This window comes from Propithecus coquereli, unplaced genomic scaffold (assembly GCF_000956105.1).
Source record: "Propithecus coquereli isolate 6110/MARCELLA unplaced genomic scaffold, Pcoq_1.0 Scaffold111, whole genome shotgun sequence".
NCBI lineage: Eukaryota > Metazoa > Chordata > Mammalia > Primates > Indriidae > Propithecus > Propithecus coquereli.
Window position 1 is genome coordinate 2796714 of NW_012135081.1, and position 27393 is coordinate 2824106.

Genomic DNA, 27393 nt, shown 5'->3' on the forward strand with positions numbered 1-27393 from the left:
TCCTTAAATATTTGATACAATTCATTTGTGAATCTAGGCCTGGAGTTTTCTTTGTGGTCAGATTTTTTTCATTACATTTTTTTAATTAATATGAGCTATTAAGATTTTGTATTTTTTACTCTGTCAGTTTTTATAAGTTGTACTTTGATAAGTTTGTCTATTTCGTCTAAGACAAAATGACATAAAGCCATTCACTATATAGCCTTATTATCTTACTAATGTCTGTAGAATTTATAGTGATGTCCCCTTTTTCATTCCTGAAAATGATAATTTGTGTTTTTTGTTTTTCTTTATCTTGCTAGAGGAATTATAATTTTACTAATCTTTCTAAAGAACCAACATTTGATGTTTTTGATTATCTCTATTGTTGTCTATTTACTATTTCATTAATTTCCACTTTTATTTTTATTTTCTTTCATCTACTTACCTAGAATTTAATTTGATCTTTTTCTGGTTTCTTAAGGTGGAAACTTAGAGCACTGATTTTTATATACTTTTTATTTTCTAATATAAGCATTTAAAGCTTTAAAATTTCCTCTAACCATTGGTTTACCTTAATCCTTTAAATCTTGATATATTGAGTTTTCATTATCATTCACTTAAAATATTTTCTAATTTCTCTTGTGATTTCCTTTTTGACCCATGGATTTTTAGAAGTCTGTTGTTTAATTTACAAATATGTGGGGTTTTTCTGAGTATCTTATCATTACCACAGGACATTTTGATAGAACCAGTTATTTGGATCTGTGTTAAATGCTCTTGCCTTCATAAAAAAAGAAAGATAAAGAGAGACTGCTCTTTTTACCCTCTAAAACTCCCTAAGTATGGGCTTTGAAATTTTTATTTCCTGATGTCTTATTTATTTCTTTTTTGAAATTAAGATGTATTCTATAATAAAGAAGTTATAGAATAAATTTTACTGTTACAGAAGTTGCCCCTACATATCCCTGCCATAGTTTACTTTCATTTTATATAGAAAGATATAAATAATAATTGCTCTGTCTTAATATTAAGTTTGGGGGTGAATTTTTCTTTAATATATGTGGATTTTTTAAACCCTAGCTAAAAATTCTTTTAACTTTGAAATAGGGATTAACAAATGACAATCTAATGATTTGACTAGGTCTTTTAGACTCTATTTTCATTAACTTTGTTTTTTAAGGCTGATGTTATTAAAGTCTGAAGAATTTGTATCTTGTTATATCCAGCAAACTCAGAAAACAGTAAGATACACTTAGTACCAAAGCCTTCTAAAATGCGATTTCATATTCCTTGATCAGACAGCTGGTCTATCAGATCTTATAGCACCTTGGGGTCAGCATTATGAAAATTATCAACCATGCACTCTAAATTTGTAGAAGGGCAGCTCAGTAACAATGTAGGATCAATATAATGACAGAAATAAATGTCTATTGTATGGGCCTTTCTGTGTTTTTAGATGATTGTCATTTTTTTAAATGTAGTAGTTTAATCTGATTTATTAAACAGAATGTTAGGCTGGGAATTGTAGCAAAAAATGGCTCCTCAAAGAAATATATCTTACCTGAAATAATAGTTAACAGGTCATCCTTACAAATACAGGTATTTGTATAGTGATACATCCAGGAATTCCCAAGAAAATCACTTATTTTCCTTTCCACTTCTTCTGTATCTCTGCCAAACAAACAAAACAAAACAATCAAGACCTTAAGGTGAACCAAATGTCTGAATCAGTGAAACAGTCTGATGAAACACTTTGATAAAATAAATCTTATAATCTGCTAAGAACTTTCTTCTGTTCAGTCCTTAGAATCTAAACATGTGTAAGGATAGGAAGTCCTTTTCATGTGGTTCTCTGGAGGTAATTATTTCCTTTTCAAAATAGCTAGGATCATTCTGGTGCTGATAAGACATATACTTCTCTAGCCCTGTACAAATGTGTCTCCTCCCTATCCTCGCAGGGTGGTGACTGTCTCTGCCCTCTTTCTTACCTCACCGTGGAAGGAGCAGTCAAGTTTACATGGATGACACAGCATAGTGGACAATATGGTTACTAGAGAGCTAGGTTTTAAGTCACCCTATTAAGCCCGATCTGGTGTAGAATATTCACAAAGATCATAAGCAAAGGACATTAACTGCCATGTGAGTTGTATTTAACTCACGCTAGTTTTGAGCCTGGGGCCTTGTGAAGCATATGTAACTCATATGTCTCTTAACCTTGGGAGCTGCGAGAACCATTTTTCAAGTTGCATATAACTCACACAGAAAACAATAACAAATTTTTCACTAAATTAGAAAGTATCATTTTGTTTTCAAAGTTTTTATTCTATTTTCCTAATAAAACACCATGGCCCCAAGGAAAAAAAATTTTTTTTCTAGCGTGGCAGTCAATGTGTTAAGAAACCTTTCACTGTAATCTACCATACTGGTATTGCCCAGGGTAGGGCATGTAACAATATTTTTTGTAAAAATATGATTATGTTTTTTGCCATTTTTATTTGGTTGGGAATTTGATCTTTGCATATTAATTCATAAAATAAAATTGAAAAGGGGCAAGATAAACATACTGTGATGCAGTATGTTTAATTAAGATAGCAAAATCTTACCATACTTCCTTATAGTGGCTTGGAGGAAATTTGGAGTAGAGCTTCAATTTACTAATGTTCAGTTAGGCCCAGGTTTGGCATTTGGAAAGGGCAGTTTATTAGAGTAATAGTGCTTCTATGCAGGGAAGAAACAGCATCTATAATACTCGGTGTGATCAGGGACTTGGCCTTAATAAAATTTCAAATAGAAGGTGAATTTGACATATTTTATCCTCTGGACCAATTCTAGCAAAAAGCTATGGATATGAGATTAGGACAAAAAAACTCAGGATCTATTTCTTGTGGTAGTACCCCTCGGGAATCTGGTCTCTCTACTCTATGCTTGGAATTAACCAGGTGTGGTGTTTGAGTCTCAGCCAGATTCTTGGGTTTGTTGTAGATTTGTACAAACTTAAATGACTTGGTCTTATCACCTGCAGAACTAAGGATAATTCATGGCCAATCTGTTTCATTCTACATCTTGAAGTGAATAGGACTATAGGATCAAAGTACAAAAATATAATGAAGACCACACTCTGGACTTTCTACCCAGTAAGGTCCAATTTTGTGTTTTTAAGACTTTACTCACCCTATTTGCTGGTTTTTTTTTAGGGTACAACTGAGGTGGAAATTAAGAAGAAAGGCCCTGGATCCCTTTTAGTTTCCATGGACCAACTGGCCTCCTATGGACGGAAGGACAGAATCAACAGTATAATGAGCGTTGTTACAAATACACTAGTAGAAGGTATGTGCCCTATGATGTCACTCCAAGCTGCTGAGATATAAATATGTAGTGTGCGTGGTAAATATAATCCCTGTCCCTTGGTCTGAGTTTTGCAAAAACCACCTCTAAGCTTTAGGAATAGAGCCTACTGGTTTTAAAAACCAGGATCACAAATTCTCTTCCCAAGTCTACATGCAGAGAATCAAATAAGGACTTTGTATCTGCTGCCAGCATTGTACACAGGCAGGTACGAAGTGTGGAGGAGCTACATGTGTGAGCTAGAGGATCTCAAAAAGCCTCTGTAATCATCATCACGGGCAGCCAGCGAGGTGTCGTAAGACATAAAGGAACGTAGGTTGAAGAACTGCAGAGACATAAAATGTGGAATCCCCCTCATGGCCTCTACCCCAAAACGTATCTTCCTCTTTTCCTTTTTAACTACTTATAGCCCTTTTGGTTTTCTCTTAAGGAAGAATGTACTGTGCATTTTGATTACACCTAATTCTGTCTCTCTTCAAACACCCCCACATATCCATAAATATATTTGATGTGTGACTAGGTAAGCTGAAACCCTTCTTACTTCAGGCACTCTGTGCCACAGGGAAAGAGCAACCACTGTTGAATCATCGCACGTCTACAGTAATGTTGCTGTCAGTGCCTGAAGTCTCTGTATTAGATCGTTCGCTGATACAACCTGTCATGCTGAGGAATATTTCCCATTAGACCACAGCCCCCCTAGCAAGTGCTGGCTCTCTCTCCAATTGTAGTCTGCATTCCAGCCTCCTCTTGCTTTCTTTGGAGGTAAATTCAGTGACAGGTTTTCTCTCACAAGATTCTGATTGATTCCGCGTGTGTCTTCTTTTGATTCCTGTTGATTTAGCTTAAGTTGTCCCATTATAGGTCCAGACTACGCTTGAGGCCTCAGATTGCCATTCTTCAGAGTTCAGACACTCAGGCTTAACCTACCAATAACCAGAGTCCCTGAGATAGGGAAACTCAAAATTATCCTGGTGTCCTTGGGACAAGTTATTTTTTGAGTCATTTACACCCACTTCTGCCCTGTGCGTGTGTATGTGTGTGTGTTGGGGAGGAGGTTACAGTGGAGGGAGAATCCCTGGAAAAGAACTCCCCGAGGGTGTTTACTTCCCCCACATATGTGCAAGGAGTTAGACCGTAACTAATCTTGAGAATGTATCAAGTAAAAAGAGTATTGAACTAACTACTTTCAGCTGCCTAAACAACCTCTATTCATTCCTGTTTTCTTTAATTATCATTGAGGTCATTGTCTGATAGAACATCTTTAAGCTTTGCAGCTTAGACTTTGAGATTGCAGGCAAATAACTACAGCTATAATAATAATTCCAAGCGAAGAAACACTAGCTTAAGAACTTTGGCTAATTTTATTATTCAGTTGGAGACCAAGACAGGATTTCTCCGAGTATCTATGGCAATTGGGAAAGAAAAACTAACAGCCTCCAACAGGCACATTTTATTATTGGCAGAGACATCAGAACAGGAGAACCATCAGTGCAGTGCAACAATTGCTTATTGATTACTACAGTGGCTTAGCACAGGTTCCGGCAAAAGTAGGTGCACAAAGAAAGTTTGTCAAACTGAATTTTGCTGTGATTGTAATGGTGGGGAGCGTTGGTGCTCCAGGGTTCCTTTTGGGCGCCTTAGAGCTTCCATCCCTTTACTGAGTTGAGGCATTTTTATTCTCTTTCCTTCCTCTTCTCCCTGTTGTCTGCTTTCTCTTTTTGTCCTGCTATACTCATTCTCTACCCTCCACTGACCATCACACAGTTTTTAAAAATAGCTGTTAAGGGTAGCTCAGGAAACAGAGCGACAGCTGTAGTTATGTTCCTGAGTAGAAACCATTCCAGATCTTTGTCCCCTCTCCTAAGCCCTGATGTTCTCATATCCTATACCTGTCCTGCATTTCCTGGTCAGACATTCCTCCTGTCCCCTTGCCTTGTATTTGGCTCCTTTGTTAAAGCTGAAGGGACAGAACTGCTACAAGCGAAGAGCAATGAATGGCTGGACCTGAATAATATAAGAGGGAATGAAAGATCCATGCGTATTTAACCATTGGTTCCTCTGTATTTAATGCTTGCTACAACAGTAAAAGCCAGCATGAATGAATAATTGTTCCTGCTTCCCAGACTTTCGGTTAGGAAACTCTGACATTATTTTAATTTAAAGAAACCACAGTGAATTCCAGAATTCTGCCCACAATGAGACAGAATTGCCTGCACTGTCTCACCCCATCTTGTTGCAAACATGCTCACCAGGATCCAGTAAATTCAGCAGAGTTCACCAGTAGCGGAGCTGTAAGCTTTGGGGATATTCAGAGGACTGGGCATAGGGTGCAGGCAGAGAGAACTGTAATCTCACCTCTCAAATCAGCAGCGCTGTGGGAGAAGGGGAGATAGTTGGTGACATAAGAATGAGGAAGTAGTAATGGTATTTGGCATTATTGATTCTCAGGTAAAATAGTTTCAAATACTCCTTGGCCACAGCTGTTGCTCTTTTTATCATTATTATTTTTTAGACAGGGTCTCACTCTGTCACCCAGGCTGGAGTGCAGTGGCCTGATCGTAACTCACTGTAACCTCAACCTCCTGGGCTCAAGTGCTCCTCCCGCCTCAGCCTGCCCAGTAGCTGGGATCATGGGCGTGCACCACCACTCCCCGGCCTATTTATTCTTTTATTCAACCGACAAACATTGAGCGTCAGTACAATTACTTGTCTGGTATCTGCCTTTCCTGTGCAGCTATCAGCTTAGTAAGGTGGAGGGTCTTCTTCATCAGTGTGTCCCCTGTGCACAGCATATTGTAGGTGCTTAAAAGTTGTTGCCTTCAGAAACCTCATGGTCTACCAAAGCCACTGTCTTGGTGGAATTATGAAGTCCTCTCTAAAAACAATTCCTGGTACCCCTGAGGTTAAGCAGCCTCTCTGAAAATGTCCGGAACAAAGGGAAACCCTACAAAGCTTTGGACATCTCACCCCCATGTGTTAACCCATTCCTACATACCAAATACTTAGCCATTTCAGGCATATGGGGCCAGTAACAATTTGCAGAGTTGCAAATCACTTTATAAACCTTATTCACTAATGGTCTCATCTAGATCCTGCAGCTCCACATTGTGTTACTTTTTGTGGGAGTGAAAAGACTCTTTCTCAGTAAATTTGAATAAGAGATATCTGGTATCCCTGTGGCAATCTTTTTGTGCCCTGTAGGGTAGGAAAACCCCTCTTTGCTGTGTGGCAAAACTAGAAACCTAGTTCATTGTAAAACATTACAATTGTGTCAACTGTCAGAAATGTGAACAGTCATGGCTTCAACCTCCACGTGCCAGCAAGCAGCAGACATTTGGAGAAGGGAGAGGATAAAAAAAGGAACGGAACCAAATTTCCAAATATGTGCTATAAGAATTTATGGAAATAAGAGAACCTTTTCAATTACTTTTTTGGGGAAGAAAACTAAATTTACCTTAGGAAGGGAGGGAGTTCTGTGAGGAAGACGCCAAAGCAAATTTTCTTCACAGACTTCCTTTCCCACGCAAACTCCCACGTGGCGCTTGCTGTGGCCCTTAAATCTGAAAAACCAAGGCAACCATTTTCTTAGCAACCAAGGAGCCAATCAGAAACCCAACAAAAACCACCCCATCTAAAATAAAGCCATCACCACAGGCACATCTGGTTGGTTGGAAAAGGGAAGGCAGACTAATTTAAGGGAGCCATCTTGGTTTTGGTGAAATTTCGGGCAACTTTTTTTATCCCCTAAATGTTTTGATATTGTCAGCAGCATTGGGGGTGGGGGACGGTGGCGTGGCTGTTACAGCCAACCCTGTAGAATCAACACCTCGCTTCTAAGAATTATCATTCTGACAGGTTTTCAAAAGTACACCTCTTACAAAGCACCCTCTTAGATCATGGTCCTTGGAATTTCATAATCCTTACTTGAGAGCTTTGTCACCTAGGGCCTCATGCCTAGATTGTTATAACTACCAGGTGAGTTGCTTTCTGCCTTTCATGTCTAATCATTTTTTTTAGTCTTTGCTTTGTAACTGACCTTGGAGATCATCTAGTCCAGTGATTTTTCGGTCTGCACCAGAGTCCTAGGGTTCTGGGGAGTACCTCAGGGACAGAAGACTTTGATCAGACTGGGCTCCATGCTCCTGTTCCTGCTTTAACTAGAGCGTTTTCTGGTTTGCTTTATGTCTTGAGGCTCACCTGAGATCTTGTTTGAAAAAGACAGGCTCTGTTTCTAAAAGAGACAGCGAAGATAAAACAGAAGAAGGAGAGAAAGAAAAAGGAAAGACAACAACGACTTAGGGAGGGAAGGAGGAAGAAGCCACAGAAAGAAAGAGAAACATAAAGGATGAGAGTAGGAAAGGGCAAGAGAGGAGAAAGGAAGGGAGAGGAGAGAGAGAAGGAGAGACAAGGGTCAAAGGGGGAAGGGAATACAGCTTGCGTTCCTAACTCAGTTGTGAGTTGTGAACTCAAGGCAGGGACAGTGACTTGTACTTCTTTGAGAACATAATAGAGTTATTTCACAGGGTGACTGGGCTAACGAAACTGATTCTGCTGATAAAAACATTAATAGCAAATAGTTCCATAGCACTTACTATGTACTAGGGTGTTCTGAGGCACTTGATTATATATTTTAGCTCGTTTAATTCTCACAGCAAATTAAAGTAACTTGCCCCAAGTCCCATAGTTAGCAAGTGTCTGAGCTGGTATTTGAACCTGATTTGTGTGGCCTGCTTGTGCCAGGCACTGTGCTGACTGCTCTGCATGCATCAACATTTAACCTTTAATCAAACTCATATAAGTTCATTAAATGAGGTTGTAGGATTCATTTAGTCCTATAACCTATAAAGTAGATACCCTGTTTTACAGCTGCATCATCTCAGGCAGGGGAGTCAGTTACCTTGCCTGAGGTCACACACTACTTATCTTGTAAGCGCTGAAGCCAGCTGCAGTCAAGCAGTTGGATCCCAGAGGCCAGGCTCCTGACCACTGTGCTCTACTGGTGCACTGAGTTTTATTTATAACTAGGTCATTAACAGGGAAGTGACTCATACTGATTATGCCTCCTCTCTACCTTAAAGAGAAGGGAAATACTTAGGAATGTCAGCACTCAAGCAACCTTTATTCTCGTATCAATAACAGTGATAACGACCCATGAGGATTAATAGTGTGTCCTGTTTGTTTTCTCTCTGTGCTTGAGGGACCATCTTTGTTCTTTACTTACTACAGAACTGGAAGAGTCTCAGCGAAAGTGCCCGCCATGCTGGTATAAATTTGCCAACACTTTCCTCATCTGGGAGTGTCACCCCTACTGGATAAAACTGAAAGAGATTGTTAACTTGATAGTTATGGACCCTTTCGTGGACTTAGCCATCACCATCTGCATTGTCCTGAATACACTGTTTATGGCAATGGAGCACCATCCTATGACACCACACTTTGAAAACGTCTTGGCTGTAGGAAATCTGGTAAGATGGAGCCCTGTCTCCTGGTATTATGATTTGAATGTGTTTTGCCTGTAGGACATCTTTTTCTGGTACTGAAAGCTGGAGTTTAGTTGAAAAGAAAGTGATAGTTAATTGGAAGACAAATGCTTCCACATATGTCGCGGCACCAGCCGCTTCTGCTCACTGTTGTGATCCCTTGGCTGTTTCCTCTTTCTGCAGAACTCTGAAGACGTCATTTAGGAGCTATTGGCAGAAAAGCAACCATGGTGACAGAATGGGAGGCATGGTACAGTGGGTTGGTTTCAGCAACCTGAGCCAAGGACTTCTGGATTTTTTTCTCATTTTGTTTCTCACATTGACTCTTGCATTGCTCCAGCAAATCACTTCACCTTTCACCTTAAGTAACAACCACCACAAAATAGGGGAGCTCTTTTAGTACATTAAATGTAACTATAAATTTTCCTGCATTGTCAGGTCTTAATTATCCATATGGGAACCATGTATGGGAAATTTTTAATTCTAGGCTGGTTTCCCCCTCCAATCTACTTCTGGGCCATCATCCAGTTTCTGCCATTAGTTGATCTGTGCCAAATTTATTTTAATGTTAACTTAAGTCATATGTTTAATTTATTATATTATTTAAAGATAAATATGTAGTTTTAAAAAACAGATTACATAGTATGATCTGAAATCATGATATAGTTGTTATTTGATGATCATCTGTTTTACTTTTCTACAAAAATGAGGAGTTGGTTGATTTTGGTTTTTTGTTTGTTTATTTTCTTTTTGGGGAAGGGGCAAGGAACTTCTATGCCCTTCCCAGGTGTGCCACTCTCCAGGATCCTCCATGTGATCAGCTATCCAGAAGCTCCTAAATTTTGATAGATAGTAAAGAAGTAGTTGGAAAGAACCTTCTAGGTCATCTAGGCCTCATGATTCCTTAGGAGTTGCACCACAGGCATGTTCAAGTCTAGCTGTTACCATTTAATTTGAGTCATGATCTTTGCCCAGTGTTTCTTGCACACACGCGCATGTGCGCGCGCTCTCTCTCTCTCGCTCTCTCCCTCTCTCTCTCACACACACTTTGAAACTTGAATCCTGTTAATATACTACTAAAGGGTTATAATATCATTTTTAGTTCTTATTTTGAAAATACATGGCAAAGGGATCCTTCATCTGGTTAGGCCGTGTCACCTATCGTGTTCCCTGGTGCACATCCAAGGTGATTCTGTGGTCTCTCCATATCTGGGGAGAGTGACACACTCCAGGCTCACTGCTGTGAAGTAGACCGTGTGCAGCCCAGTGAAATGCCTGGCTGTGAAAGGTGTCTATGAGTCATGTGTGACTAACTGACACAGGACCTTGGCCATCAAGCAGAATTTTAAGCCAATCAGCAGTATTATATAGATACAAGCTTTATTTTAGTAGCCAAGAGTTAAGTAACGAGAAATACAGCTTGATAATTTTTATTATTGATGGTGGTCATCGCGTGTTTTCCCTGTAGAGTTTTTTCTCGAAGTCTTTATTTTTCCCTCCTTTTTACAGAGTCAATCCTTGATTTCCAAGGGATTTTGAGAGATCTTTTCACCTACCACAAGCAGAACTCCTCTCAGACCAGGCTGGCAAATAATGTTATTTTTCCCATTCTTAAAAATCTACAAAGATTAAAGGGGACAACTAAATTAGAGTTGTGAGCATTCAGAAGACTTTGTTCAGAACCATCAGTAAAGAAAGAGGAGAGAAGAGAAGGTTGGCAGCTGATATTCAGGGACTCCATAAGACAAGACAACCAAATTCTAAAATAATAAATACTGTGCTGGCAAGAGTTTTCAAGGGGAAAATAAATGTATAATTAGCAGTGAGATGGAGAATAGTGAATGGTCCAACATACTTTGGACTGGATATGAGGGCAGAGGGAAAAATCAAGAATGGTGACTAGATTTGGGGTTTAGTAACTGAGGGGAAAATAGAATGACTGTAGAAGGAACATGTCCGAAGTTTAAAATCAAGAGTTCTGTTTTGGATATATCTATTCGCAGAGTGGAGATAGCAAGTAAGGCAGTTGGATAGACCTCAGGGAAACTCACATCATGAGTGTGTTCTGGACAATACCAGAAACTCGAAGATATACTTTGCTGCTAGTCAACACAAGTGCTGAGTTTGGCAGAAGGAACACAGAATTAGAAGTCAGACAATTTTGGTTTTGGTTCCTATTAGATATAGCATAACCTTAAATAAGCCATTGATTTCTGTCCAGAAATGTATTGAATCTGTAAAGTTAGGATAATACCATGTCATCAGTGCTTGGGAGGATAAAATGAGAACCTATATGGAAGTTTTTGGAACAGTTAAAAGTGCCTTATAAGTCTTCAGAACTGTATTAGTCTAATTCAGTAGGAGAATTTTCAAAGGTTTAGAGATTTAAATAGAGCCTTTGACTGAACCTGAGGATAAGAGGATGGAAAAAAATGAGATTGACTACCTTGTGAAATAGAGTACAGCCTTGTCTTATGGTTGGAGTATGAGGCTTTTTCCACAGCCCAGACAATGAATTAAGTTTTATCCATAGAAATGCAGATGTTTTTGAGGGAAGATGAGAACAGTCTTTTGCAACTTGAAGATTTCCACCTCTTCCACCCTTCCCGAAAGAGAAAATGATAATGGAAGGAACATAAGAGATAATTTGCTCCAACCTCCATATTTTATAGAGGAAATCGAAGCCCAGGGAAGTTGTGTGACTTATTCAGCTTTTGTATTATGTGATAGGTAAAAGTAATGATTCTTTTCTTGCCTTTTTTTGCAACTAATTGGACACAACAGTAAGTTTATTAGATGGTTTTTTAAACAATCTGAATCTTACAGAGAAGTTTCAAGAACAGTATAAAAAAAATTTTTTTTTGAGAATAAGTTGTCGACATAGCCTTATGGTGTGTGTTTTTTATAAACAAGTACGTTCTCCTACATAACCAAAGTATAACTGTCAAAATCAGGAAATTAACACTGATATGTTACAGCCATCTAAGTCTCAGGCCCTACTCAAGTTTTACTGGTGATCCCAGTGATGTCCTTTAGAGCAACAGGGTACAGTTCCAGAATGACCCATTGCATTCAGTTGTCATATCTCTTTAATCTTCTTCAGCCTGGAGGAGTTCCTCAGTCTTTCCTTGACTTTCATGATCTTGACACTGAAGATTACAGGCCACATATTTTATAGAATTCCCTCAGTTTGGGTTTGTCTGATGCTTCCTCATGATTAGACACAGGTTGTGCATTTTGGTAGGAATATCAGACAACTGAGGCTGTTTTCTTCTCATTATATCTACCAATTGGCATGCAGAGCTTATGACGCATGCCATTGCTTGTGATGTTCACTTCATCACTTGATTAAGGAGGGGTCTGCCAGGCTGCCCACCTATAAAGTTATTCTTTTTCCGTTTACACTAAGTCCTCACTTAATGTTGTTAATAGATTCTTGGACGTTAAGCAAAATGATGTACTGTATGCCAAAGGAACTTAACTCTTATTTATATCAGTTAGCCTATGGTAAAATTGGTTTTGTTATACAGTACTTTATTTTGCTTAAAGTTGGTTTCCAAGAACCTATCAATGATGTTAAGTGATAACTTACTGGATAAGTAATAAGTATTTATGAGGAAGATACTTTGAAACTGTTTAAATTTTCTGTTCATTCAACTTTTGATTTATTCCTTTATTAATATCAGTATGGACTCATCGTTTTCAATTTTATCCAGTGAGTTATAATCTATTACTGCCATTTACTTTGATGTTTAAACTATCCCTGATTTGGCCAGTGGGAGTCCCTTCAAGCTGGCTTCTACATCCCTTTGACATGTCCCCATCACTTCCTTGCTTTCTGGTACCACAGGATATTCCAGGCTAATTTTGTATTTTTCCTGCACCAGGCCTGGAATCAGCCATTTCTCAAGAAGCCGTGATTCTTTTAGTGGAAAATGGCATTTAGGAGTCAACATCTGGGATCTAGATATACATATTGCTATTGGAGCAATATGCAGCCCTCTAAGGACAGGACTAGAAGTTTATATCGAGCTAGCTATGTGTTGAAAACCAGGAGTTGATCCTGTCAGTTCCAATTGTAATCCAGCACTGCAGGATTCTTTCTGGTTTTCTCCCATTTCTATATTTGTAACTCCTTCTCCAACAATGAGAAGCCTGGTTGTCACTATCTTTGATATGCTTATTTGATCAAAAAGCAACTGTTAGCTCTTGCAGTGTGAATACCCTCCTCACCCTGTTCAGGCTCTGACTCCCCATGCTGGGTGCCCTCGATACACACGCGTGGTTGCCTTCCACCCACGCATCCACACCGTGTCCTCCATGTGGACGCCTCCTCTCACTTCTCAGGCTCTGACACCCCACACCAGACCACCCCACATATCCTTGTTCACCCTGCTCCACTTGGACTCTGATGCCTTTCAGCAGGCCTTCCTTGCATGGACACACTCCTCACCCCACACCAGGCCACCCCTCCTCACCCTGCTAAGGCTGCCGACTATCTGCATGGACACTCTCCTTAACCCCTGTGTCATCATTCTCCCATGAAGTTCTTACCCAGCACAGTGGCTGTATCCCAAACTACGCCACATCCTCCTCACCCTGGTAGGCTCTCATACCCCTCACTGCCCACCTCCCTGTTGGGACACCTTCACCCTGCTTGGGCTGTAGGATGTGATACTGCACATCAGGCCTTCCCCTGCAGGGAGTCCCTCCTCAGCCCACTCGCTCTGACACCCCACACTGGACCTTCCCCTGCAGAGAGTCCCTCCTCAGCTCACTCAGTGATCCTCCCCTGGGGATGCCACCTTTACATGACTTAACCTCCGTCTCTCTCTGCTAGGTCCCCCAGCCCCTCCAATGCTAACACCCTCCCATCCCACTTGAACCTCAATGCCTGCGTGAAATGGCCATCCTACAAAAATACCCTTCTCCCCCACCTCGAATAGCCCAAACTGGATTGTTCGCCAAAGTGGACACCTCTCCTAGGCCTGCGTAGGCTCTGACAGCCTATGTCAGACTGCTCCCTGCCTGACCTCCTCACTCCCCTCAGTGTCTGACTCCCCATGCTGGGCTGCACTCTGCATAAATGCCACCCTGCTGGGGCTCTAATACCTGGCACCAGGTTTCTCTTCACATGGATGCCCACCTAAGGCCTTTAGGACTGAATCATTCAGGGAGAGAGGGTGTAGAAAGAAGAGCTGGGGCTTAGTCTGACATTTAAGTTTAATTTCTGGAATTATAAGCAAAAGAAAAAATCCAGAAAGTTATTTTCCTCCTTCACCAAACACACATGAATATTACCATTTTGTAACTATAGCTTAACTAGATTTTCAGCCAACAAGAATTCTTTTCAGATTTTTTCATTCATCTGTGTCCCTATAGCCCCTTATGGATACCTCTTTTTAAATGCTTATCACATGATTTATTTTTTTTTTAACATGTCTCCTCCCTGTTGAGTAACCAGTCATTCCAAATTGCAGGGGTCTAAAGAAGTTCCTGGGATGTGGAACTTTCAGTTTTAAAACTGGGGCAGTCCTCGGCAAACTGGTACAAGCTGATCACCCCAAGACATAGGACTTTCAGTGTGAGAACCAGGAAAGTCTCAGACAAACAGGATAAGTTGGTCACCCTACCTCCTGGTGACTGAGTACCTAAGGAACCATTATTTTTCATGGTCAAATATTGTTTTTTTCATGTCTCCATTGCAGTACATGTAAGGCTTTTATCAAACTGAATTTGATTAACTTTGAGGGAGGGTCTGTTATACTACAGAACAGACACTGATTCACCCCTTGTGAGAATAAAGAGAGGCACATGCCAAGCCCTTGTCACTTTCAAATGAGCCTAAACTTTGTCTGCAGAAGCAATTACAGCAGAAGGAGGTGTGTGACTTCTCCCCCACCCTTCCCAAGCCCCAGCGTGACCCCCAAGTGAAATACCCCAATCTTTGGACATTGTAGGCTTTACTGGTGACCAGGCATTACCAGTTCTCAGGCCTTTGCCCAGTGGCTTATCCAAACTGTTAATAGAAAGATAAGCTGACTGTGAATTCAGGATGAACTGTAATAATAGTTCTCAATCATTTTTGGGGCCAAAGGTCCCCTTATATTCTTAAAAAGCACTAAAGACCTTTTTTGTGGGTTATCACCATTGATATTAACCACATTTGAAATTAAAGCAAAATTTTAAAATATTCATTTTTTTAACTTAAAAATCACAATAATACACCCATTACATGTTAAATAGATAACATTTTATGGGAAATAACTACATTTTCTAAAAAAAAATAGAAGAATGGCATTGTTTGACATTTTTGCAAATCTATTTCATGTCTAGCTTAATAGAAGATGGATAGATTCTCTTATCTGCATCTGCATTCAATCTGTTGTGATATGTTATTTTGGTTCAAGTATGGGAAGAAACGCTGGCCTCACACAGACATGTACAGTAGTCCCCTCTTATCCAAGAGGAATATATTCCAAGACCCCCGGTGGATGCCTAAAACATCAGATAGTACTGAACCCTATAGATGTATAATCAATCACTATATGTATAATGATGTTTTGGTCAACACTGGACCCCATGTATGATGGTCGTCTCCTAGATTATAATGGAGCATATAGGGAAACTTGATATGTGCCACTTGATATTGGCATTGCAGATCAAGCAGGGGAAATGACTGATGTTCAGTAATGGTACTGGGACCTTTGGTTTTCCATATGAAAAAATTTAAATAAAAATGTGTATACCATCTAGGTTTACATAAATACTCTATAATGTTTGCTCAATGACAAAATTGCCTAACAAGGCATTTTTCAAAATGTTTCCCCATCATTAAGCAACATATGACGGTACTGTGTTTTGTCAATCAGATAACCAAGACGGCTGCTAAGTTACTAACTGCATGGGTAATGTATGCAGCATAAATATGCTGGACAAAGAGATGATTCATGTCCTGGGCGGGACAGAGCAGGACAGCTTGAGACTGCATCACGATACTCAGAACAGCATGCAATTTAAAACTTATGAATTGTTTATTTCTCAAATTTTTCATTTAATATTTTCAGACCACAGTTGACTACAGGTAACTGAAACCATGGAAAACAAAACCGTGGATAAGGGGGGACTACTGATGTTGGCAAAGGGAGGACCTCATGCCTCCTTGTAGTGTCTTAGGGACCCCAAGGATGCTTGATTACACTTTGAGAACTGCTGCATAAGAACATAAATACTTAGGTGAATATTTGATGACATTCACAAGAGTGATGCTGTCTTATAACAGTGCTATAACAGAGTATCATAGACTGGGTAGTTTATAATGGACAGAAATTTATTTAGCTCACAGTTCTGGAGGATGGGAAATACAGCAGCATAGCACTGGTATGTGGTGAGGATCTTCATTCTATGTCATCCCACGGTTGAAGGCAGAAGGGCAAAAGAAGGCGAGAGCAAGAAAGCAAGAGGGGGCTTAACTTGCTTTTATAACAAAGCCCACTCTGGAGATAACTAACCCACTACTGAGATAACATTAATCACGTTTTACTAGGCCCCTCCTCCCAATACCATTACATAGGGGATTAAGTTTCTAAGATATGAACTTTGGAGGGCACATTCAAACCATAGCAGACACTAATATATAATTGCTGATACACTGCTCATAATTCTTCCCTATTCTCCTGCTTGGCATATTACAATGCAAATAAGAGTAGCATCATAGGGATAACCTTAAATCCACTCGTCTTAATTTTTTAAAAAGTAATTGCTTCACACAACTAACAGTTACAGCTATATTTTGACAGACACCCCAACTGCTGGCAGCACAGTTTGTGTTGAAGCAACCTGGTGGCTGACCGCTTTCACAGAGAATTCCTACCAGGTGTCTGAGGCCATTCATCCTGGTGACAGATAGCACCATATAACTGTGTCATTGTTGATTTCCCTTAGGAACCATAGTTCCCACGGTATAGATATTCCATGGTCCGTCAGCCAGTGCTTATTACTGAGTACTTCCTGTATGTTTACCAAGAACCAATGGGATGACAAATGGAGTCTCTACTTAGTGTATGTTAAGCAGGCTAACATTTTTATGTGTGGAAACCTGTAATGGGTTTACACTAAGAGCGAATGCATGTCAGGATTTGATAAGCTGCTCCTACTTTTCCTGAACTCACTTAGAGGAGTGTTCCATTTATAGCTTAGCTTGTGCTATGAACTTTGATTTTGCTTAACTGAATCTCTTTAGGGAATTATTCTTTGCCATTTTAGAATACTGTATCTTCAATTTAGAAAAATGGAGAACCACAGAAAAGTATATGGACACCAAAAACTTATAGCTTACTTATCCATTTTGCTATATTTCTGTCATCATTCTGTTTTGTTATTGCTATTCATTAATTCAGTATCTTTCTAAACAGCATCTATAATCTAAGCATTTTTTACTATTTTTAATTCTGTCCTCAGATTGTATCTTCAAAGTTTTCCTTAAACTCCTTCATATGTAAACTTGGTAAACAGGTAGTTATAAGTACTAATTTATTATGACAGTTTTAAATCTATTGTTAAAAAAAAGTCTTGTCTCTAAAAAGATAATATTCAGTAAGAGTCTGATGTTATGTCGTTAGCCTAGAATGAGGGTATTTGTCTCATCAAAACTGGCATTCATGAGATTTGACTTTCATACTGCTTGATACCTTGCTAAAAAGCCTACGGGATACAGAAGGCACTGGGAAACATAGGTGCTCTGTCAGGCAGAAAAATGGGAGACAGGAAAGAAGTCATTCTTGCACACAATAAGCCGCAAATCTAAAACATTTATTACATCGTTGATTATCATATTGAAAAAATCAAAAGGGAGTACCAAAGTTTCCAACAATAATAAAATTCTTTGAGGATATATTCACCCAATAGAATTTTATACAGACAATAAAAGTGTGAATTAGGAAAACTGTGTAGCAGCATGGATAGAGTCATGATAAATGAAAAATAAGACCCAGGACATTATGTATTCTATGATTTTACAACTCTGTCAAGCTATATGCATTTGAAAATAACCCAGAAAGAGAATACATAAAAATGATAGTTGTATACAATGTGGCAAAATTATAGATATTAATTCCTATATTTTGCACACTTTTGGCAATATTTTATTGCTTTTACAATGCAGCAAATGTCTAAGTTTGAAGATACACATAATATTAAATTAGGAATAATGCTATATTTTTCTAATCAAATCATAACACAGTGAATGATCTTTTTTTTTAAGCATACATCCCAACCATTTACATTCAAATAACTGCTGACTCTTTAAAAGGAGTTACCTTATGTGGTATTGCCATTGCTTAGAATATATTTTTTTAACTACACTCTTGAACAGTGTGAATTGAGTGGGTCTGACAACAAAGATGGGAACACTGGGGCTGGGGACTTCATTCAAAAGGAGAATAAGAAGATTTTCCTGCATCGTGTGGAGTGCCCATGGGACATCCAGGTATTGATGTCTTCAGATGCAGAATTTAACTAAGGTTGGTTGGCTCTTGAAGCTTCTTGGATATGTTGTATTCAAAAATAATGATAAGGTCATTCTCTTTCTATTATTTTTTTTTCACCCCCTACATCCCCCTCTTTAGGTTTTCACTGGAATTTTCACAGCGGAAATGTTCCTGAAGCTCATAGCCATGGATCCCTACTATTATTTCCAAGAAGGTTGGAACATTTTTGACGGATTTATTGTCTCCCTCAGTTTAATGGAACTGGGTCTAGCTGACGTGGAGGGGCTTTCGGTGCTGCGATCTTTCCGATTGGTATTCCATATTTCTCCAATTTCTTTTAACATTTCCTATCTTGCAGCTACTAGAAAGAGCTTTGCATAATTTAATTTGATGTTTTTTTAAAAAGCCTTAGTTGTATTTTACTCCCAATTTCAGTTGGCAGTTTATTTGGTTAGGCTAAAATACTGAAAACTTTCCTAAAATACCTAATGTAATACCTAATATTTAATATAGAAGTTAGTTTTTTAAATCAAGAAACAAACAAATCAATTTCAGGAAGCTCCTCAGAAAATAGTGATTAATCTAAAAGATGAAGAAAAAGGACTCCCATGGACCATTGTGAAGGCTAATTTGGGTTGCTAGAGAACCTGTTTTTTAATCTGAACATCTCCCTGAAATGACAAGAATTTCTCTTTGTTCAAAGATGGCTTTCTTCATTTCTTCTATCATGGTGGCTCTTTCCAGAAAATGAAAATAAAATAATGCTTTTTAATACAGATGGTCCCCAACTTACAATGGTTCGACTCATGATTTTTGAACTTTACGATGTTATGAAAGCCATCCAAATTCAGTAGAAACCGTACTTCAAGTACCCATACAACCATTCTGTTTTTCACTTTCAGTACAGTATTCAATAAATTACCTGAGATACTCACTTTATTATAAAATAGGCTTTGTGTTGGATGATTTTGCCCAACTGTAGGCTAACAAAAGTGTTCTGAGCACATTTAAGGTAGGCTAGGCTAATCTAGGTAGGTCAGGTATATTAAATGCATTTTTTATTTAGAATATTTTCAACTTAGGATGGATTTATTGGGAAATAACCCCATCGTAAGTTGAGGAGCATTTGTATTATCTTAAAATTAGTTAGTTGTCAAACATCGGCTTTATTTTCCATACCATTAGGTAAGAAGGAATTTTTATTAATGTATTTGAAGAAGTTAATGTTTAAATTACCAAAATAACTCGGAAAGAATGATGATATCCTCAAAACAGCTGCCCAGAAACATAGGCATCAGTGATATCCTAATTAAATTCCTTGAAACACTGAGTTACCTTGGAGGTATGCCACTCAGACAAAGGTCACTACTACTACCCTGGCATGAGAACTGGCTTAGGTTTTTCTCTCTCCATTGGGAAAATACCTAAGCACTTGCAACTGAAAAGATTTAAGGGGTTTCCATTGGGATATTCAGCAGTTCTAAGAGAGAGAATTGGAATAGAGTAAAACTATTTGTAAAACAGAAATTTCACTCAGTCCAAGTCACAAACAATATCTGCTAAGTTTCTGAAACCTCTGCTTACTACTCGTTGGCTAGGATCCAGCTCACGGTAGATTTTTTTGAGAATGGTTCTTATTATATAGGTGACAAAAGGAAAGACTGAGAGTTAGAAGCCTTAGAACTAATATTTTTAATAAATTAAAAGCTAGTCAGTGGCCAGGCATGGTGGCTCACGCCTGTAATCCTAGCACTCTGGGAGGCCGAGGCGGGTGGATCATTTGAGCTCAGGAGTTCGAGACCAGCCTGAGCAAGAGCAAGACCCCATCTCTACTAAAAAAATAGAAGGAAATTAGCTGGATAACTAAAAATATATATAGAAAAAATTAGCCGGGCATGGTGGTGCATGCCTGTAGTCCCAGCTACTCGGGAGGCTGAGGCAGAAGGATCGCTTGAGCCCAGGAGTTTGAGGTTGCTGTGAGCTAGGATGATGCCATGGCACTCTAGCCCGGGCAACACAGTGAGACTCTGTCTCAAAAAAAAAAGCTAATCAGTGAAAAAAATACGAGTGGCCCAGATATATATGCATAGGGAAACACCTGGTAAATATTGAACTCTCAGATAAGACTGAAGTTTTCAACTGAAAAAAATGTTCAAGTCAGTGCTGTTGCTGTCTACCAAATTTTCTATTATATGTTAGTTATTTGTTAGCTCACGACATCCAATGTTGATTTCATTGCTATAAGTCCATTGGCCAAGCAGTCATGACCTTTATGCATAATAATTCTCAGGCTATTAGCCAAGACCTTGTTATCATTTATTACAGAATATAGAAATTTCATGATTGACAGGTACCAAAAGTTCTGTCCTCTGAATTAATAATGGTATAGACTCTTTTCATAAGCTGTTTGATACATATGCAACTGCCCCGATTTGGGAGTTGTGCTTTTCCTTCAAGTTATTCCAAGCATATCACAAAGTTTCATATTAGCCATTGATTATTTACTGACAAGCAAAAGAAATATTTAGAATTTTTAAATGTTTGCTTTTTTAAGGAGATAGATTTTTTTTCACTGTCCTTACCATACTAATCTTTCGGTTTCTTACAAGTCACATTTTCCTTGACTTGCCCTTTGAGTCAAGGGAAAAATCAATAGGAAAGGGATGTGTTCATGTATGGGTTTTTAACAAGCAGATTGACTAAGAGTCTAATACAAGAGACTAAGGCAGTATTCTTGGTTCCTAGTTCTAAATTTTTTACTTACTGTAAAATTAATTAGTTTTCCCTTATCTATGCCTCAGTTTCTCCCCTTCTAGTCTGAGATACTGTTAAAAAGTCTAGGGAATATCCCAAGGGTGCTCAGTAAATTTAATCTGAATTTACTAATTTTACATGTTTTTATTTTAGCCATGTGGTGAGAAGATAGATTGAGTATCATTTTTTGTTTGTTTTATTTTTCCTTAGCTCCGAGTCTTCAAGTTGGCCAAATCCTGGCCCACCCTGAACATGCTAATCAAGATTATTGGAAATTCAGTGGGTGCCCTGGGCAACCTGACCTTGGTGCTGGCCATTATTGTCTTCATCTTCGCCGTGGTGGGGATGCAACTCTTTGGAAAAAGCTACAAAGAGTGTGTCTGCAAGATCAACCAGGACTGTGTACTTCCTCGCTGGCACATGCATGACTTTTTCCATTCCTTCCTCATTGTCTTTCGAGTGTTGTGCGGGGAGTGGATTGAGACCATGTGGGACTGCATGGAGGTGGCAGGCCAGGCCATGTGCCTCATTGTCTTTATGATGGTCATGGTGATTGGCAACTTGGTGGTTAGTACTAATTTGTAGATACTTTTGTTCCTTGCCCTGAATATGCTGCCCTTGGCCCAGAAGCCCAATCTGTTTAGTCCTTCTACTGCCTTCCATGTCTGTTGATTTTTATTCTTTCTTGGCCCAGGAACCATAAGGTACAAATTAGGGAGAAGAGACTGATATTTGCAGAGTGCCTACTTAGTCATGACCCACCACATCCTGTCAAACTCTTTTCATAGTTAAGAAAACAAACTCAGCAAAGTTAGGTGACTTTCCCAAGGTCACACAGCTGATAAATATCAGGACTTGTATTTGAACCTGGACTTCAAAGTCTTTGTTCTTTCAACTATAAAAAGCTTCCTTTTTCTGAATCAGGATTTCTCATTCTTGGCACTGTTGACATCTTGGGCTAGATAGTTCTTTGTTGTGGACTGTCCTGTGCATTGTAGGATTTGGCAGCATCCCTGGTCTCTACCCACCAGATGCCAGTAGCATCCCCCAAGTTGTGACAACCAAAAATGTCTCCAGATGTTGCCAGATGTCCCCGGGGGGCAAATTTACCCTCTATTGAGAACACTGATCTAAACCATCTTAGGGTTTATTTAATTTGTATAAATGCCAAATCATTTCTTGCTTTACTCTGATCTATCCACCTGCTCTCTTCTGCCTCTGTGTGTAGTAATAGAAGAGCTTTTACTACCTTGTTCCTCAAAGTGTTCTCTGAGGATTAGCAGCACCAAGATCACTTGAAAGTGTATTAGAAATGCGGAATCTTAGACCCCAACTCACTCATTACAAAAGACCAAGTCCCAAAGCCCTACACCACATCTGTTGAATCAGAATCTCTTCAGGGTAGGCCAAGGAAATATGTATTTTTAACAAACATGTGTACCCCTCTCCCCTGAGTCAGAATCTGCATATTTTACAAGCTCTCCAGGTAATTCATGTACACACTAAAGTTTGAGAAATAACAACTTCACATGTCATGCCCCCAAATCCTACTTGCAAGTATAGAGCAGGGAGGACTGGAAGAAGGCAAGCTTAGATGATCCCTTACAAGTTCATCCACATTAGTTCTCTTCCTTTTTCTGCCATAAACAAGCATGCCAGGAGAAGTTTCCTACTCACCCGCCTCTGAACCAGCTACGGCTACCCTATTCTTTCATTTGATCTATAAAAGTAGCTACTATAGTGTTTCTTTAACCCCTCCTGCCCTCCATACCCGACCACTTCTCCCTCCAGCCTAATCCCTCTAGTCCTGTTGCTTCTTCAGTGAATATAGCTACTGCCTCCTGTTATGTAGTGTGGTCAACATTTCCAAGCCCTGACCTCGCCACCCTTTGTCCTCTGTCCTATTCTCAGTCGTCTCAAGGATATCTCCCTGCAGCTGTCTCCAAATACCTGAGTACATAATAGCTATTATCTCTGAAAATTCAGCTATTACCTCTACCCCCTGATGACACCTTTCCAGGTTCCCCTTTGGTCAGTCCATCTGCCCATCTAGTTTCTAGGAACTTATAACTTTAGAGTCTTTTCTGTCTCTTTTCTCTCCACTCCCAACAAATACCTGATGTGTCTTCATATTAAATACATCTTTCTTGACATATATTTCTTTATAGTATCTAAGATCCACCCCTTCCTTTGCATTTCTATAATTCATTCAGTATTTCTAATGAATTTCACAAGACCACCTGCATCATGTTATCTGAGTTTCACTCGTTACAAAAGACCAAGTCCCAAAGCCCTACAACCAGATCTGTTGAATCAGAATCTCTTCAGGGTAGGCGAAGGAAATATGTATTTTTAACAAACATGCGTACCCCTCTCCCCCTGAGATTCTTATGCATGCTGAGTTTGGGATTTCTGTAGCCTAATCCAGGCCCTTATCAACTCATGCATGTATTAATAACTGCCTCCCAACTCCTAGCCTCCCCCTCTATATGTAGCTAGTAGGAATGACTTTCTCAAATCTGTGTACTCATCTGTGACTCCTTTACTCAAGAACCAATTAGTGGGTCTAATTAAATAAGATTCAGATCCCTCAGCCTGGCCTTCAATGCCCTCTCCAGCTCACCCCCAATTTACCAACCATATAATCCAAATACTCACAGTCATTTATTGTGTCCACCCTCTCACTCTGCACATACTGTTATCGCCACCTAAAATGTATGCCTTACTCTTCTTCCAAAGTATGACAAAGTAAGGACCAAGTGTAAATCAAGAAGTGAGCACCTCTCCCACTTCTCAAAAGTAAGTCTTAATAGAAATAAATTAATAAATCTTAGTGCTCAATGTAGTAAAATAGGAAATTAAAATAAAAATAAAGCTTTTATCTGATGGCTTGACATTTGGCTGTACAACAGAACATGAAAGTCACCATCGCTATCTTGCTAAAGCTATTTTATTTTATTTTTATTTATTTATTTATTTTTAGAGACAGGTTAGAGTATAGTGGCACTAATTTTTTATTTTATTTTTTTGTAGAGGCAGTGTCTTGCTATGTTGCCCAAACTCCTGGCCTCAAGGGATCCTCCTGCCTCAGCCTCCCAGAGTGTTGGGATTACAGGCATGAGCCATTGTGCCTGGCCATAAAGCTATTTTATTTTTATAAATGTTAGGAAAACAGAGAAAATTCATTCTGAAACTAAGATGACATGAAGTATATTTTAATTCTGCCTGCTTGATCTGTTGTATGCCTCTTCAAGCCTAATTTTTCCTAACATGGGTGCCCTGAGACATCTACTGCCCACGAACACATGGCTATGCACTCTGACCTTCCCCAATAGTGCATATCTACCTTTTTGTTTTTATTTTTGGGGAATTTTCTTCCAAAATGGATATAGCCTTTGCTTTTTCTGATTATAAGAAAAATAATATATTTTGGGGTACATATACATATATGTAAAACCATAAAAGAACCAAGAAAAGAGGTGCTAAACTTCTTGTATTAAAACCAAAACCAAACAAAATTCCCACCTGGTGACATGAGCATTTTAAATACTATGTGGGCCAAATACAACACCATAGAACCTCTTGAGTCTGTCACATAAAATCTGTTGGCTTCCAATTTGCAGCTCTACCTAGGTCAGTGGATAACTTTTCCTAATACCGTTCTACATTTACTCCTTTTTTCCAATGCTGCTGGTATAGGTGCTGAATCTGTTCCTGGCCTTGCTCCTGAGCTCCTTCAGTGCAGACAACCTGGCAGCCACGGACGACGATGGGGAAATGAACAACCTACAGATCTCAGTGATCCGCATCAAGAAGGGCGTGGCCTGGACCAAACTGAAAGTGCATGCCTTCATGCAGGCCCACTTTAAGCAGCGTGAGGCTGATGAGGTGAAGCCTCTGGATGAGTTGTATGAAAAGAAAGCCAACTGTATTGCCAACCACACTGGTGCAGACATCCACCGGAATGGGGACTTCCAGAAGAATGGCAATGGCACAACCAGTGGCATTGGCAGCAGCGTGGAGAAGTACATCATTGATGAGGACCACATGTCCTTCATCAACAATCCCAACTTGACCGTGCGGGTGCCCATTGCTGTAGGCGAGTCTGATTTTGAGAACCTCAACACAGAAGATGTTAGCAGCGAGTCGGATCCTGAAGGCAGCAAAGATGTAAGGTCCCAACCTAGAAACCAACTTTGATCCTGTGTGAGAGCAAACAGGGCTCTGACAGCCCTAGGGATTAGTTCAGCTGTGAACTTTAGTAGAGCGATCCTGGAGTAGCCAATTCACTTTGAGAACTAACCCCACCCCCCAGTATCATTCTAGGCCTTTCCTAGATGACATAGATTCCTAAGGTATTCCTGGGCCTAGTGCTGTCACTTCTGGATCATCCGAGTCAGAGGCTGGAATAAACCCTTGAGTACTTCCCTGCCATTAATCTAGACTATATCCCTGAAACCAACCTACAGCCCATTTGGTTTAGGGTGGGTCACTGTCTTGTGTGAGCAGGTTTTGATTTTATACCCCATTCCAACAAACGTTTTGGGGGCCCCGTGGTTATGGTTTGCCCCTCATAGTTGTAATAGGAATTTTAGGGCAGAAGTATAGCTGGTACGTCATCCCTACCAGAGGTGGAGTTATCACTGCAGAGCAGATGTGTTGCTGCAGAGCTGCTCCATCTCCCTTGTCCTTGCATATCTAGAAACTGGATGATACCAGCTCTTCCGAAGGAAGTACCATCGATATCAAACCAGAAGTAGAAGAAGTCCCTGTGGAACAGCCTGAGGAATACTTGGATCCAGATGCCTGCTTCACAGAAGGTGAACAGGGGCAAGGAAGGGATGAGCATGTGATGCTTGCAGTGCTTACAGACACATTTCTGCCAGGGCTAGTGGTCGGTGAGGGGCAGCACAGTGGCTATCTTTGAGAGCTATGTTCCCTAGCCCACCATTTTGAAGGAAGTTTATATCATTTCCCCTTTTTGATTCTGACCTATAGCAAGTTTCCATTCCCAAACTTTTTATTGTCCATTTTCTCTTGGCATCAGCCCAAAAGCTTCCATTAGCAAGGCCTATTCTGTCATGGCTGTGCCTGTCTCCTGACTACCCTTTTCTCCTCCCTCTCACTGCTTCTTTGTAGAGCATCTTCCATGACTCCAGAGGGCCTTGCCCTCTTATTCTTGGCAGCATAGCCTCAGCCTTCTCCATTCCTGAATCAGACTTTCCGACTCAGCCACTGTACTCCCGGCTGTGTGGTGGGGCAGCACCTGGCGGGGCCTGGGAGATGGAGGAGAGGGCAGGTCTGGGTGGGGCACATTTCCACAGTCTGACCTGCCTCTCCCGCTGGTGCCAGGTTGTGTTCAGCGGTTCAAGTGCTGCCAGGTCAACATTGAGGAAGGGCTAGGCAAGTCTTGGTGGATCCTGCGGAAAACCTGCTTCCTCATCGTGGAGCACAATTGGTTTGAGACCTTCATCATCTTCATGATTCTGCTCAGCAGTGGCGCCCTGGTGAGGTCCAGGGGAGAATATGATGAGGGATTGGCTGGGGAAGGGTTTAGAGAAACCAGTGGGAAAAGACTGCATGGGCCCAAGCCCAGTTTCCCTGAAGACACAGTTTGGCTGTGGTCCCAAGGATAATAGTCTATTAAAAGTGCTTTGGCTGGTGTTTAGAGCCTTTTGGATTAGAATCCACACTTGTTCACATCCTGATCTTCTTTAGACTTAGCACTATCCCTCTTGAGCCTGAGACCCCCTTGTCATCAGGATGAGCACACAGATTACCATGTATCCTCACTGCCTGATTTGCCCCATCCTAAGCAATTTCCTAAAATGAACTTCCCTCTCTCACTTAACACCCCAAATCTCCTGTTCTTTGCTCTTCAGTTGCCCAAGATAGGAGGGAGGTAGTGTTCCTCCGCTCATTTTCCCTTCACAGCCTACTGGATTTGGAGAACCCATGGCATTAGCAAATGTTCAGCGTCAGATCTCTGGTACAAAGGTTATCTATGTTCATGTTGTCCTAAGTGCTTCTTATTAATCAGTGAGACACACAGAGTGCTGAACACACAGGCTCCTCCCCTGCTGGGATGAATTATCTTGACATTTGCTTTCATTTTTAGCTGGGTTATAACTGAGGACACCGGAGGGTCTGGTGCAAGGGAGTCTTTTGCTAGTTGAGTAGATTTGAGGGTAGCAGGGACTAGAGGCAGCACACATTTTCCTTCATTTCATTAAGGGAAAGGTGAAGAATGTCGAATTTTGAAATGTTTTTAAAGAAAGGGGGCACATTCATGTAGTTGTGGAATCAAAGCCTAATCTGGAAGCAAAGAACATTTAGAAGAAACC

General features: G+C 40.0%; 1 protein-coding gene across 3 annotated transcripts in view; it reads left to right on the top strand.

Annotated features, from left to right (window-relative positions):
* Window positions 1-27393, top strand: part of SCN8A (sodium channel, voltage gated, type VIII alpha subunit) — a 183249-nt gene that overhangs the window by 125393 nt on the left and 30463 nt on the right. For all 3 annotated transcript variants that reach the window (XM_012650578.1, XM_012650586.1, XM_012650570.1), the window contains 7 exons: window positions 3177-3309; window positions 8554-8792; window positions 18434-18607; window positions 21260-21616; window positions 24749-25219; window positions 25752-25869; window positions 26402-26556. In XM_012650578.1, coding sequence (XP_012506032.1) covers window positions 3177-3309; window positions 8554-8792; window positions 18434-18607; window positions 21260-21616; window positions 24749-25219; window positions 25752-25869; window positions 26402-26556 — 1647 coding nt within the window. The remainder of the gene's footprint in view (window positions 1-3176; window positions 3310-8553; window positions 8793-18433; window positions 18608-21259; window positions 21617-24748; window positions 25220-25751; window positions 25870-26401; window positions 26557-27393) is intronic.